The 14,633-nt window shown below is 40.6% G+C and overlaps 1 protein-coding gene across 1 annotated transcript in view; it reads left to right on the top strand.

Annotated features, from left to right (window-relative positions):
* Positions 1-1,112: 1,112 nt before the first annotated feature.
* The window catches only part of zgc:194930 (uncharacterized protein LOC557813 homolog), a 28,680-nt gene continuing 15,159 nt past the window's right edge, over positions 1,113-14,633 (top strand). Inside the window, exons 1-3 of the mRNA XM_057855364.1 lie at positions 1,113-1,458; positions 7,515-7,572; positions 7,817-8,558. Of these exons, the coding sequence (XP_057711347.1) occupies positions 7,541-7,572; positions 7,817-8,534 (750 nt within the window). The 5' untranslated portion in view covers positions 1,113-1,458; positions 7,515-7,540 and the 3' untranslated portion in view covers positions 8,535-8,558. The remainder of the gene's footprint in view (positions 1,459-7,514; positions 7,573-7,816; positions 8,559-14,633) is intronic.

Raw genomic sequence — 14,633 nt, forward strand, 5'->3', positions numbered from 1 at the left:
GAGGTTATGGGGGAACAGAAGACAACAAATAAAAGAAACACAAACAACAACAAGAAACACATTGAACGCCTACACTAACTATGAATATGTCGGTGCTATCGTCAACTGGATGTATTTCCGGTTGACACCATGTTGACCAGGGAAAGAAGGGGAGGGGGGGTGGGGGAGTCTATAAGCTAAGTGATTGTATGAGGTGGAGTGTACACAAATCAGCTCTGTGAACTAAAAAGCAGTAATCATGTGAATCCCTTGTGAGTGTAAGCCCATCGGCAACCGACCCTACGTCACCCCATCGCCAGTCCCGGCACTGGGTCCCCGCATCTGAACGCGCACAACCACATCCAGCAGCGCGCAAGCCCCACTAAACACGCGACAGCCACGCAGACGGGCAGCGACGGCGCACAGGCGCCACCCCAGGGCCACGGCCCCCACCCAGCCAGCTTTCAAATGCATTTTTTGAGTTTCAAATGTATTTTTGGATTCAAACACATTTTTTTTATGAAGTGACTTTTTTTTTAAATTGACATTATGGATTTTGATTGAAGCAACTTTTTTGGGGGATTGAATAATGAAGACACAAATTTACCTCCATATGGCTACGCCCAGGGGATACAGTTTTTGACTGGGGTAACTATATTGGCACGACACCGACAGGCGTACCATATTCAATGGATGACGATTATGGCGAAAAGTATAGCTATCCTAAGCAGCCTGATTTAGAATTCCCCTTCAAAAAAAAAACAAAAATGCTCATTTTCAACTTATTATTATAAATATTCTTGTAAGTTATTTTTATTGCTTACACTGCGTTTTGGAGTCATCAACATGTTGTGCCCCCACCGCCCCAAAAGTCAAACTCCGCCTATGGTGCCATTACTTATGTCTGGCCCATTTTTGGAGTTTTGTGTAAAATGAACATGATTTAATTTTTTTCCCATTCTCTTTTGTGTTTTTTCATTGCAAGCAAAATCACTGACGATATTACTAGCAAAGCAATTGTAATTGCAATCATTTTCTGGGAGAAATTGTGCATTATCTGACAGAATTGCAGGGGTGCCAATACTTTTGGCCAGCAGTGTATATCGTCCCTAACAATATTGAGATCAAACCTACGCCCTTGGTTTAACTCGTTTTTCTCTACGGAAAATTTCATCTCGTTTTAAAGCGTTAGTTTGCTTAGCGGCTTTTATTTTGTTAACAGGAAACGCGTGTGCATCACTAACTCTAACCTGACGCCTGTCCGCTCGACTCGTGAGTCTTTTCCTTACAATCATCCGCGCTCAGGAGTCCGGACGGGAGACATGGGACTGATGATTGTCCGAGGTGGGGGCGCCCCAAACAACTTCACTCGAGGAACGGAGGTCCTCTCATCACAAAGTTGAGATCTTTTCAAAAGAGCTACATGATAAGAGCTTTTGGGATACCTTGGGCAAAGTGCCACACCTCGTAGCGCAGCAGGTAAGTCAAAAACTACATTTTTCTCCCCAAAACAATTTTTATTGTCAAAAAAAAAAAAAAAAAAAGTGTTCATTGACCATCAACATTTATGAATTAATTTTTAACGTATAGGAAAAAGGCACTGCTAGAAATGAATGTTTAAAAGTCAATACACCTGTTGCGCTCTTATTTTTTATTATATAAAAATGAACGGATTTTCCCCTTCAGTTTCAAACTGTGTCAAACTAAGTACCAGCGCATTCAATAATATATCCAAAACATTGGTATTAGATCTTCAGTGAGTAGGTTAATGAGTGAAGGGATCTCGTCATTGATGGTGGTGGGGGTTGTTCATTACCTGGGAAGCGCAGCCTTGAGCTCTGTTTGCACAACATTCCAACCTGCAACATGGCGGCGCTCATTCCATTTTTTGACCAAACAGTGGAAGCAAAAACTGTTTGCTCATGGCGGGTAAGTGACACGCAGCAGAAGATGAACATTCGTTCTTTGCTGCCGCTCTAGCGGCGACAGTGAATATGACAGAACTCGTCTAACATGGCTCAATCCAGCTGCTCACTGTTAAGAGCAACAAAAGCTAAGTTATTGTTTGAGCTAATGTTTTAGGTTTGTAGGTATTATTAGCATTTTTTTGTGGGAATATGTGTTTGAACCATTAGTTAAGAGCATTGTGAAAAAAAAAAGTTAGCATTTTTTAGCATTTAAGCTAGCGGACTTTTGCTATGTAAGTTAGCCAATTGTTTTTTAGTTGTACTTAGATTTTATACTGTTTGAAGCTCGGCTCAGATATTTTAATTTTTTATGTTCCTTATCAGATTACTCGATTATTCAATGAAGTAACTGTTCATCAATTAATCGACTACTAAAATAATCAAGCTTCGAGGATTGGTTGGAGAGATGTTGGAGGTGGTGTATTTAGTTTCATTGATTAGGGCGAATACACTGCCCTCTAGCGGCAACAGTGAATATGCCATAACTCGTCTAACAGAGCTGAATCCAGCTGCTCACTGTTAAGACCGACAAAAGCTGAGTTATTGTTTGATCTAATGTTTTTTTATGCATTCTTAATTTAGTTTATAGGTACTATTAGTCGTTTTTGTGATAATATGTATTTGAACCATTTGTAAAAAAAAAAAAAAAAAAAAAAGTTAGCATTTTTTAGCATTTAAGCTAGCGGACTTTTGCTATGTAAGTTAGCCAATTGTTTTTTAGTTGTACTTAGATTTTATACAGTTTGAGGCTCGGCTCAGATATTTTAATTTTTTATGTTCCTTATCAGATTACTCGATTATTCAACGAAGTAACTGTTCATCAATTAATCGACTACTAAAATAATCAAGCTTCGAGGATTCGTTGGACAGTGAATATGCCATAACTCGTCTAACAGAGCTGAATCCAGCTGCTCACTGTTAAGACCGACAAAAGTTGAGTTATTGTTTGAGCTCATGTTTTTTTTAATGCATTCTTAATTTAGTTTATAGGTATGATTAGTCATTTTTGTGATAATATATATGTATTTGAAGCATTTGTTAAAATAAAAAAATAAAAAAAGCACTTTTTAGCATTTAAGCTAGCGGACTTTTGCTATGTAAGTTAGCCAATTGTTTTTTTAGTTGTACCTAGATTTTATACCGTTTGAGGATCGGCTCAGATATTTTAATTTTTTATGTTCCTTATCCGATTACTCGATTATTCAACGAAGTAACTGTTCATCAATTAATCGACTACTAAAATAATCAAGCTTCGAGGATTCGTTGGACAGTGAATATGCCATAACTCGTCTAACAGAGCTGAATCCAGCTGCTCACTGTTAAGACCGACAAAAGCTGAGTTATTGTTTGAGCTAATGTCTTTTTTTATGCATTCTTAATTTAGTTTATAGGTACTATTAGTCGTTTTTGTGATAATATGTATTTGAACCATTTGTAAAAAAAAAAAAAAAAAAAAAAAGTTTGCATTTTTTTAGCATTTAAGCTAGCAGACTTTTGCTATGTAAGTTAGCCAATTGTTTTTTCAGTTGTACTTGGATTTTATACCATTTTAGGCTTGGCTCAGGTATTTTGATTTTTTATGTTCCTTTTCCGATTACTCGATTAGTCGAACTAAGTAGTTCATCGATTAATCGACTACTAAAATAATCGATAGCTGGGACTTAGAGACGTTGTAATGGTTTGTTTTGAAAGTGTTGCATTTAGTTTTACTGATTAGGACGAATACACTGCCCTCTAGCGGTAACAATGATTATGCCATAACTCGTCTAACATGGCTGAATCCAGCTGCTCACTGTTAAGACCGACAAAAAGCTAAGTTATTGTTTGAGCTGTTTTTTTTGTTCATTCGTAATTTAATTTATAGGTATATTTAGCCGTTTTTGTGGGAATATGTGTTTGAACCATTTGTTAAGAGAATTTTAAAAAAAAAATAAAAAGCATTTTTTAGCATTTAAGCTAGCGGAATTTTGCTATGTCAGTTAGCCAATTGTTCTATCGTTGTACTTAAATGCTCATTTATATTTTTTTTATACTGTTCGAGGCTCAGCTCAGATTTTTATTTTTTTATGTTCCTTATCCGATTACTTGATTATTCAACGAACTAGTTCATCGATTAATCGACTACTGAAATAATCAAGCTTCGAGGATTCGTTGGAGAGATGTTGTAATGGTTTGTTTTGTAGGTGGTGCATTTAGTTTCATTGATTAGGGTGGATACACTGCCCTCTAGCGGCAACAGTGAATATGCCATAATTCGTCTAACAGGGCTGAATCCAGCTGCTCACTGTTAAAACCAACATAAGCTAAGTTTTTGTTTGAGCTAATTTTTGTTTATGCATTCGTTATTTAGTTTAGAAGTATATTTTGCCATTTTTTTGTGGGAGTATGTGTTTGAAAGATTTGTTAAGACCATTTAATAGCATTTGCAAATTAGTCAATTGCTGTTTTGTTGTACTTAGATCCTCATTTTTAAATGCATTTTTTTCTCTTGTGAAATGAAAGTGCAATTCTGCATCGTTTGAAGAAACACTCGAGAATTTTTTTTTGCATTCGCATTTAATGCTCTTTTGAAAGTGTCATCTCAGCTAGCCAAAATAAATATTATTGCAAGCATAAACACTTGTTTTACATATCCTATATAGTATTCATGTTTATCCATTAAATGTTTGTAATCTCGATGTTTCAAACCAGCTAATTGATAGAGTAATCTGCGGCTAAACATTATGTTTAATGCGGAAAAAAAATGTATACCGACTACTTTCAGGGAAAACTGCAGGTTTGGTGTCGTAATAACAGTTGTTAGATCATATGTACGTTATTTCCAAGTACACTTAGAGCTGGAGGGGTTCAAGGTCTGTGGAAGAGAAGAAAACGACGGGTCTGTTTGCAAAGCGAGTGGCACGACAAGCTGCGAGCTAATCGAGCGGTTTTATCACGCTGCAGCCTGAGGCCTCTATTTTGGAAAAGAGCGTTAGCGCTTGGCACATGGCTGAAACATATGATTTCAGAAGACAGCGTGTCCAGGGCGTTCTATATTAGTCCTGTGACATAAGACCTCTGTGTTCGAGAAACAAACATTCATACATATTCAAGCTGAACCGTTAGCTTAATGCTAATTTGTAAGGAAAATTAGCATTCATGGTGGTGATAAACCTTCCAATAATAGTAGCACATTAGCTTCTTGTCATTGTGTCCAACGTTGGACACAATCATATCAACACGGAATGATTATTTGTGGGAGTGAGGGGACAACAGAGCGAGACGGAGGTCAGACCAGTTTGCCCACTTTTCCAACGCCACACCCACGCTAATACAGTCAACCCCCGAGGCTGGCGAATGACATTTTAGCATCTACTGCCCACACCGTGTTTGTATTTCTGCGCTTGGCTTGACTGACCTCAGACCAGCTCGTCCCACGAACCAATTTTGCCTTGCAAATAAATCCTCAACACTCATTCCGATGCAAAACAATCGCTCCGGTTGAATGTTTTTCGTTTCAGAGTTCTAAGTGGTAATCTGGTAACATTTAGGTCAACTCATTGACGGGGCTAGATGTTGAGCCGATGTACATTTGCTGCCACCCACCCATTTCAAATGGATTGGACGTCTAATAGCACTAAACTAATGTTAAAAAATACGGTGGAACCTCTGCGGAACACCTAAAGGGGCATCGACAGAAATAAAATACATTTAAACAATCTGGTGAGCACGAGAAACAACTATCTGTTAACTTTTAACTATAAATTAACTATCGGTTAAACATGAGCATTATATAGAATTTAAGCTATTGGACTTTTGCTATGCAAGTTAGCCAAACAATTGGCTAACTTGCACAGCAAAAGTCCGCTAGTTTAAAGGCTAATGTTTCCAACAGTTGGCTCATGTGCACAGCAAAAGTCATTTAGCTTAAATGCAATATATTGCTAATGTCCACAACAATTGGCCAACTTGCATAGCAAAACTCTGCTAGCTTAAATGCTGTATAATGCTAATGTTTACGACAATTGGCTAATTTGCATGGCAAAAGACCTCTATCTTAAATGCAATAAAACGCTAATGTTTACAACACTTGGCTAACTTGCAGAGCAAACATACGCTAGCTTAAATGCTATATAATGCAATGTTAACGACAATTGGCTAATTTGCACAGCAGGTCCACTAGCTTAAAAGCAATATAATACTGTTGTTTACAACAATTGGTTAACTTGCATAGCAAAAGTCTGCTAACTCAAATGCTATATATTGCTAATGTTTACAACAATTGGCTAACTTGCATATCAAAAGTCCGCTAACTCAAATGCTATATAATTCTAATGTTTATGAAAATTGGCTAACTTGCATGGCAAAAGACCTCTAGCGTGAATGCTATATAATGCTAATGTTTACGACAATTGGCTTACTTGCATAGCAAAAGTCCTCCATTTTAAATGCAATATAATGCTAATGTCTACAACATTTGGCTAACTTGCATAGCAAAAGTCTGCTAACTCAAATGCTATATATCGCTAATGTTTACAACAATTGGCTAACTTGCATAGCAAAAGTCCACTAACTCAAATGCTATATAATTCTAATGTTTATGACAATTGGCTAACTTGCATGGCAAAAAACCTCTAGCGTAAATGCGATATAATGCTAATGTTTACGACAATTGGCTTACTTGCATAGCAAAAGTCCTCCATTTTAAATGCAATATAATGCTAATGTCTACAACATTTGGCTAACTTGCATAGCAAAAGTCTGCTAGCTTAAATGCTATATAATGCTAATATTTATGACAAATGGCTAACTTCATTCATTCATTCATTTTCCATGCCGCTTTTTCCTCACGAGGGTAACTTACATAGCAAAAGTCATTTAGCTTAAATTCAGTACGCTAGCTTAAATTCTATATAATGCCAATGTCTACAACAATTGGCTAACTTGCATAGCAAAAATCCTCTTGCTTAAATGCAATATAATGCTAATATCTACAAGGTACAACAAGTGGCTAACTTGCAAAGCAAAAGTCCGCTAGCTTCAATGCTATATAATGCTAATGTTTACAACATATGGCTAACTTGCATACCAAAAGTCTGCTAGCGTAAATGATATATACTGCTAACGTTTGTTTGTTTGTTTCGTTTGTTCGTCTATTTTTTTTTTCCTCATGTCCAAATAAAGAATTCATTCATTCATTCGTTTACTACATTTGGCCAACTTGCATGGCAAAAGTTTGATAGCGTAAATTATATATCATGCTAATGTTTAGGACAATTGGCTAACTTGCCTTGCGAAAGTCCTCTAGCCTTATTGCAATATAATGCTCATGTTTACGACACTTGGCTAACTTCCAAAGCACAAGTCTACTAGCTTAAATGCTAATGTTTACGACAAGTGGCTAACTTGTATAGCAAAAGTCCTCCATCTTAAATGCTCATGTTTACAACAATTGGCTAACTTGCATTTCATAATGCGTTCGTAAGTAGAGGTACACCTGTATTTATAAAATGTACATTCACAGATAAGCGTAAATACAAAAATCTACGTATAAATTATGCAGATTCACTGACATTGGTTCCTCCGCAGCTCCTCCGTGTCTCTCAGCTGGCCAAATGGGTTGTCGATGCTGCCGGATGGTGAAAAGGTGAGAAGACATTTTTTTCTTCTGATGAAAAAAATTAAGCTAGTGAAAATACCAAGTAGCGTAAACATTAGCATGGGAAAACAAGACACCTGGAGAGGTGCAAGATGGACGGTAAACAAACACCGGGAAGAGAAGAGTGTGAAAAACACGTCGGCGAACAGTCTGTTCGAATTCAATCTCTCTGCCAACAAATGCGCTTCCTGGCTAGCCGCGTTACCGCCGCTGATTTTCTGTCTTTTCTCAGCTACGTGTCTGAGCCCTCCGAGGAGGTGGACGTCAGCAAAATTGACGCCCTCTACCGGACGCACAACCTCTCCGCCGGGGAACACTCGCAAAGAGAGGACAAGGAGGGCTTCCACAACCTAGCTTACAGCATTTCTGGCGATAGTAGCCTCAGACTGGAGGTGGACAACAATCACGTCAATTACAAAATGCACCTTCCTCCGCCCGTCCACCAGCCGCACCAGTGGGCGAGCGCGCCCCCGGTAGAAGACGGACTCTACATAATCCAACCGGACGTTCTGGGGCCGCAATGGGTCATGCATGACAAACGGCACAGCCAGGTGCCGGTGTACCCCACATCGGAGGGCTTCGACCGCCCCGGACTCTGGGAAAGCCCGGTCGACGTGACTGCGAACGACAACCTGTCGGCGGACGAGGTGGACGAAGGCGTAGGGGGGACGCCGGAGTACCCGTGCGACACCGGGGACGAGGAGAGCGTCTTGTCGGCGGACATCCGGACCAGCACCGCCAGCTTGTGGTCGGCCGACACTACTGATGAGCGCGGATCCAAGGGGGCCGACGTGTCCACGGTAGAGAGCGGCATCGGGGTTACCAAGAGCGAGGACGAGGAGGACGAGCCGAGGAAGGAGGCGGACGAGGTCGGGAGCGTCACAGACTCCATGGTGGCCGAGGCCCTCAACGCCCTGGAGGCCGCCACAGCCGGAGAGGATGAGGAATGACAAACTGTTTACAAGGGCTCGCAGGTGAATAACACTGTATGAACACTCCATAGAGGAATACATATATATGACCTGGCATAGCAAAATAAGTCGCAAGTACAACCATGCTTGGACAGAGGAAGAACGCAATCTGAACACATATAAATCAAGACTAGTTGGGAAACACGCTCTTGATTGTCTTTTTTGCTGTGCTGGGTAACATACAGTATGTACTAGTGATGTCACAATTGTTACAATTAAAAGTGCCTTAATATCATCATGGTCTTGTCAGACCTACGTTAAGTTGGCCCCCTCATCAGACACAAATTTATATAAAAATGATGCAGCCCCCCATCTACGCCGGAACGGAACCATTTGTTTGTGCTGTAAAATTTTTCATTTAGCATGCTATCGTTTTATAGATATTGGGATATTAATTTCGAGTGATGATGTCAATCGCATCCACTCCTTCGTAGCTAACGGAGCATACCAAGTCTCAATAATTGAGGGGTGTCCCAGCAACTTGCGCAAACGTAGCACAAAGAAATTCCACCCCTTCGGGTCCATTTTGCAATAAATTGGGTGTCATTCCAACTCCCGCGGCTGACGGAACGTACCAACTCTCTTAATAACAGGGGTGTCCCAACAACTAGCACAAACATAGCACAAACAAATGGCAACCCCATTTATTGCCAAATGGACTCAAAGGGGAGTCATTTCTTTGTGTGTTTTTTTTGGGACAACCCTCAATTATTTAGAGACTTGGTACGCTCCATCAGCCGTGAGAGTTGGATACAGAAAAGCTCCAAGTGACGTCATCACTCGAAATTGGTATCTCAAGTCCCCCATTTAATGTAAAATTGACCCGAAGGCGTGCCAGTCGTTTGTGGTACGTTTGCGCTAGTTGTTGGTACACCCCCCCATTGTTGATTGAGTTAGTACACTCCGTCAACCGCAAGAGATATTGCGATATTAATTTCAAGTGATGACGTCATTCGCATCCACTCTGTTGTGCCTGACGGAGCGTACCAACTCTCTCAATGACAGAGGGATGTACCAACAACTAGCGCAAACGTAGCACAAATGAATGCCGCCCCTTCGGGTCCATTTTGCAATAAACGGGGTGCCATTCTAACTCCCGCGGCTGACGGAGTGTACCAACTCTCTCAATAACAGGGGTGTCCCAACAACTTGCGCAAACGTAGCACAAACAAATGACACCCTTTTGGGCCCATTTTGCAATAAATGGGGTGGCCATTTTGTTATTGCAAATGACACCCTTTTGGGCCCATTTTGCAATAAATGGGGTGGCCATTTTGTTATTGCAAATGGGCCCAAAAGGGTGTCATTTGTTTGTGCTAGTTGTTGGGACACCCCCCTATTATTAGGAGAGTTGGTACGCTCCGTCATCTGCGAGAGTTGGACACTGAAAAAGCTGCGACTGACGTCAACACTTGAAATTGTTATTTTAAGCCCCCATTTACTGTAAGATTGACCCGAAGATGTGCAATTTGTTTTTGCTACGTTAGCGTTAGTTATTTGGTACACCCCTCTGACTTGGTATGCTCTGTCAGCAGCGGGAGTTGGATAAGGAAAAGCTGCGAGTGACGTCATCGTTCGAAATTGATATATCAAGCCCCCCAATTCCTGAAAAATTGACCGAAGACGTGCCATTTATTTGTGCTACGTTAGTGCTAGTTGTTGGGACACCCCTCTATTATTGAGAGTTAGTCCAGTCCGTCAGCCGAAAGAGATTATGCGATATTAATTTCAAGTTGTGACGTCAATCGCATCCACTCTGGCAAGAGATATTGCGATATTAATTTCAAGTAATGACATCAATCGCATCCACTGTGTCACGGCTGATGGCGTGTACCAACTCTGTCAGTGACAGAGGGGTGTCCCAACAACTAGTGCAAACTTACCACAAACAAATGGCACCCCTTCTGGTCTATTTTGCACTAAATGGGGTGCCATTCCAACTCCAGCAGCTAACGGAGCGTACTAACTCTTAATAACAGGGGTGTCCCAACAACTAGCGCAAGTGTAACACAAAAAAAATCGCATTTATTGCAAAATGGACCCAAAAGGGTGTCATTTGTTTGTGCTACGTTTGCGTTAGTTGTTGGGACACCCCTCTATTATTGAGAGAGTTGGTATGCTCAGTCAGCCGCAAGAGTTTGAAATGGAAAAGCTCCGAGTGACGTCATAACTCTAAATTGATAACTCAAGCCCCCATTTACTGTAAAATGGACCCAATGGGATGCCATTTGTGCTAGTTGTAGGGACACCCCCCAATTATTGATAGATTTGGTACACTCCGTCAGCCATGGGAATTGGACATGGAAAAAGCTGCGAGTGAAGTCATCACTCGAAATTGTTATATCAAGCCCCCATTTACGCAAATTTGACCCGAAGATGTGCCATTCATTTGTGCTACGTTTGCGCTAGTTGTTGGGACACCCCTCTATTATTGAGAGGGTTGGTAAACTCCATCAGCCACGGGAGTTAGATATGGAAAAGCTACAAGTGACATCATCACTTGAAACTGTTATCTCAAGTCCCCCCCAATTATTCCAAAATGGACCCGAAGACGTGCCATTTGTTTGTGCTACGCTTGCGCTAGTTGTTGGGACACCCCTTTATTATTGAGAGAGTTGGTACGCTCCATCAGTCACAAGAGTTGGAAACGGAAAAGGTGTGAGTGACGTTATAACTCTAAATTGATAACTCAAGCCCCCCATTTAATTCAAAATGGACCCGAAGACGTGCCATTTGTTTGTGCTACGTTTGCGCTAGTTGTTGGGACACCCCTCTATTATTTCAGAGAGTTGGTATGGTCTGTCAGCCACGGGAGTTGGATCCGGAAAAGCTGCGAATGACGTCATCAATTGAAATTGATATCTCAAGCCCCACACTTACTGAAAAATTGACCTGAAGACGTGCATTCATTTGTGCTACGTTTGCGCTAGTTGTTGGGACACCCCTCTATTATTGAGAGAGTTGGTACGCTCTGTCAGCCGCGAGAGTTGGATACGGAAAAGCTGCGAGTGACGTCATCACTCGAAATTGATATATCAAGCCTTTATTTTTCTGCAAAATTGACCTGAAGGGGTGCCATCTATTTTTGCTAGTTGTTGGGACACCCCTCTATTATTGAGAGAGTTGGTACGCTCCGTCAACCGCGGGAATTTGCCACGGAAAAGCTGCGAATGACGTCATCACTTGTAATTGATGTCTCAAGCCTGCCATTTACTGCAAAATTGACTCGAAGACGTGCCATTTGTTTCTGCTAGCTGTTGGGACACCCCTCTATTATTGAGGGAGTTGGTACGCTCCATCAACCCCGAGAGCTGGAAATGAAAAAGCTGCTAGTGACGTCATCACTCGAAATTGATATCGCAATCCCCCGATATTCTGCAAAATGGACCCAAAGGGGTGCCATTTGTTTGTGCTACGTTTGCGCTAGGTGTTGCTACAAACATAACATAAACCAATGGCACCATTTCGGGTCCATTTTGCAATAAACAGGAGGCTGTGTGACGTCATCACTCGAAATTTAATATCAATATGTCAAAGACGATAGCAGCACAAACAAAACCATTTACAGCACAAACGTAGCACAAACGATTCACATCATTTTTATATAAATTTGCGTCTGATTGGGGGCCAACTTCACAGAGGTTATTGTCACATATCGTTATGCATTGAAGTATCATGTCATTATTCTTGCTTAAAGTTTTGGGTAACACTATATTTGACAGTGGGTTCGTAAGACTTTCAGACAGTCATAATTATGACATAACCCTGTCAATGTCAGCTCTTATCATTTCCATCTTTGTCTTTTGGACGATAATACTTATTTCTCATATTTTAGTCATTTCAAAATGTGTCCAATTTTTGTTGACGAAAGCACAGACTGATTTCGTCAAGTTTTACTTGACGTTTACTCAATGTTTTCGTCTGTAAAATTCAGTTTTACTCCAAAAATAAATACATGAATAAAGGTTTCCAACCATTTCAGATGAACATTGATAGTCGAGCACATATTGTAGCATCTACAAGGACAACCTCAACTTGGTGATAATACACGCTCAGCAGGAAAACAGTACATTATTTTCAATTGATTATACCCACCTGGATGCCACGAACTATGTAATAAAAAAATTGTCCGAGTTTAAGAGGACGCTCACAGTTAGCATTAGCATATGAATGCTAACGCTATGAGTTAAACTGGTGTGTGATGATCACTGAGTACAGACCTTTAAAGGCTAACGCAACATTGAATATTCTCTTTTGCGAAGATTGGAAAACAAATATTACCGTGTGTAAAGCGGAGACTTGAGAGGACACTAGTGAGTTGGGAGTGAGGGTCCCGGGGCACGTCACATTAGTAACACCGCTACGATGCAGGCTAACGACACATAAAAATGTTACAAGCTATGGCTTATTTATTTGACTCGTTATGTTTTAGTCTCCTAAGACGTTTTTTTTAGCTTGTAAAATTGTCGACGAAATATTTTCGTTACAGTCATAATCTGCCGGACGACACTTAATGACATCTGTCATAAACATTCACTAATGCTCATGACGGTCTTATGACAGTCTTTTGAACCCACTGTCAAATAACGTGATAGCAAATTTTGGTTTGTGTCAGCTATATTCAGATGTATATTTATGCATTTAGCAACAGTAGCGTTGTGGACGTGTGCGACTATAAACACTGGACAATATCTCAAAACGATTATTCGATGAACTCTTTCATTGCCATTTTCAATGAGATTCTGTTCTGGATTTCAATTATTTCAACATCTATTACAGTCAATGTCAGAACAGCTCATTGTGAACATTCAACGTTCGTAGATTAGACGTCTATTTCCGCCAACGGCAGCGAATGACTTCACGCTGGCCGTACTTTAAGACACCATTAAACTCTTCTGGTCCCCGAGGTGCGTACGCCTGTGTTTGTTTTTCTCAAGGCTTTGTTGCCGTTAATGATGTTACCCTTAATTGCAGCACACGCGCGTCTCAAAGGAGTGAATAGGGCGGGGAAAAAAATAAGCCTCCTTCATCGTCCTCAACGCTCCACTCACTTTAGTAAATTATTACATCCGTTTTAGTGAAAAAAAAAAAAAAAAGAACAGATTGGAATGATGGAAAGTTGATGCGTGATACCCATTCCTGGTTTAAAGCTCAAGTAAACACCATTACGTGTGCAACAGGAGTCAATATTTGCACTTGTGCCTGCGCCTCGCCCTCCCTCTTGTGACCTTGTGTGTTTGGAAAAGTCATCTTTGCTTAAAGCTCACAGCCATAGGCGGGGGTGACGTAGCCGGTCCGGTTCAACCACCCTGACCGCCCTCAAATTACCATCTCGGTTAGCTTGTGGCGTTGTCAAAAGTATCAAAAAGTATAAAAGTATCGATACTGGAATGTTTTTTCCATAGACTTCTTAATATATTGACGGGACACTGGGCGCCATGACTTTGGATTATTCTCAAATGCATGCACGCAGCAATCTAATGCCAGATTTAGGTTGAAAAACAACAAAACCGCATACAAACGGCAACGATCGTCTTCGGAATGATTTGTTCGAGGATTCAAGGTAATTATTATATTTTTCGTACCATGCATGCATTTTGAAACAAATGGCTAGAAATTAGCCGCTACGGCATTGGCGTCATAGTTCGCAATATTTACGTAAAATAAATGCTAACTGCATGTTTTTTTTGCCTTTAACCAAGAATCGAGACCGTTTTACGTCCATGCATTGGTATGAAAAAGTATATGAACCTTTTAGAATTTCTCACATTTCTGCATAAAATCCCCATCAAATGTGATCTGAACATTGTCAAAATCACACAGATGAAAAAACTGTCTGCTTTCACTAAAACCGCCCAAACATTTATAGGTTTTCGGGGAAAAAATAAGTAAGTGAACCATCACATTTAATATTTTCTGGCCCCTACTTTGGCAGCAATAACGTCAACCAGACGCTTCCTGTAGCTGCAGAGCAGCCTGGCACATCGATCAGGACTAATCTTGGCCCATTCTTCTCTACAAAACTGCATTAGTTCAGTCAGATTCCTGGGATGTCTGGCATGAATCGCTGTCTTTATG

Source organism: Corythoichthys intestinalis, chromosome 13, assembly GCF_030265065.1.
Source record: "Corythoichthys intestinalis isolate RoL2023-P3 chromosome 13, ASM3026506v1, whole genome shotgun sequence".
In the NCBI taxonomy this organism is placed as follows: Eukaryota; Metazoa; Chordata; class Actinopteri; order Syngnathiformes; family Syngnathidae; genus Corythoichthys; species Corythoichthys intestinalis.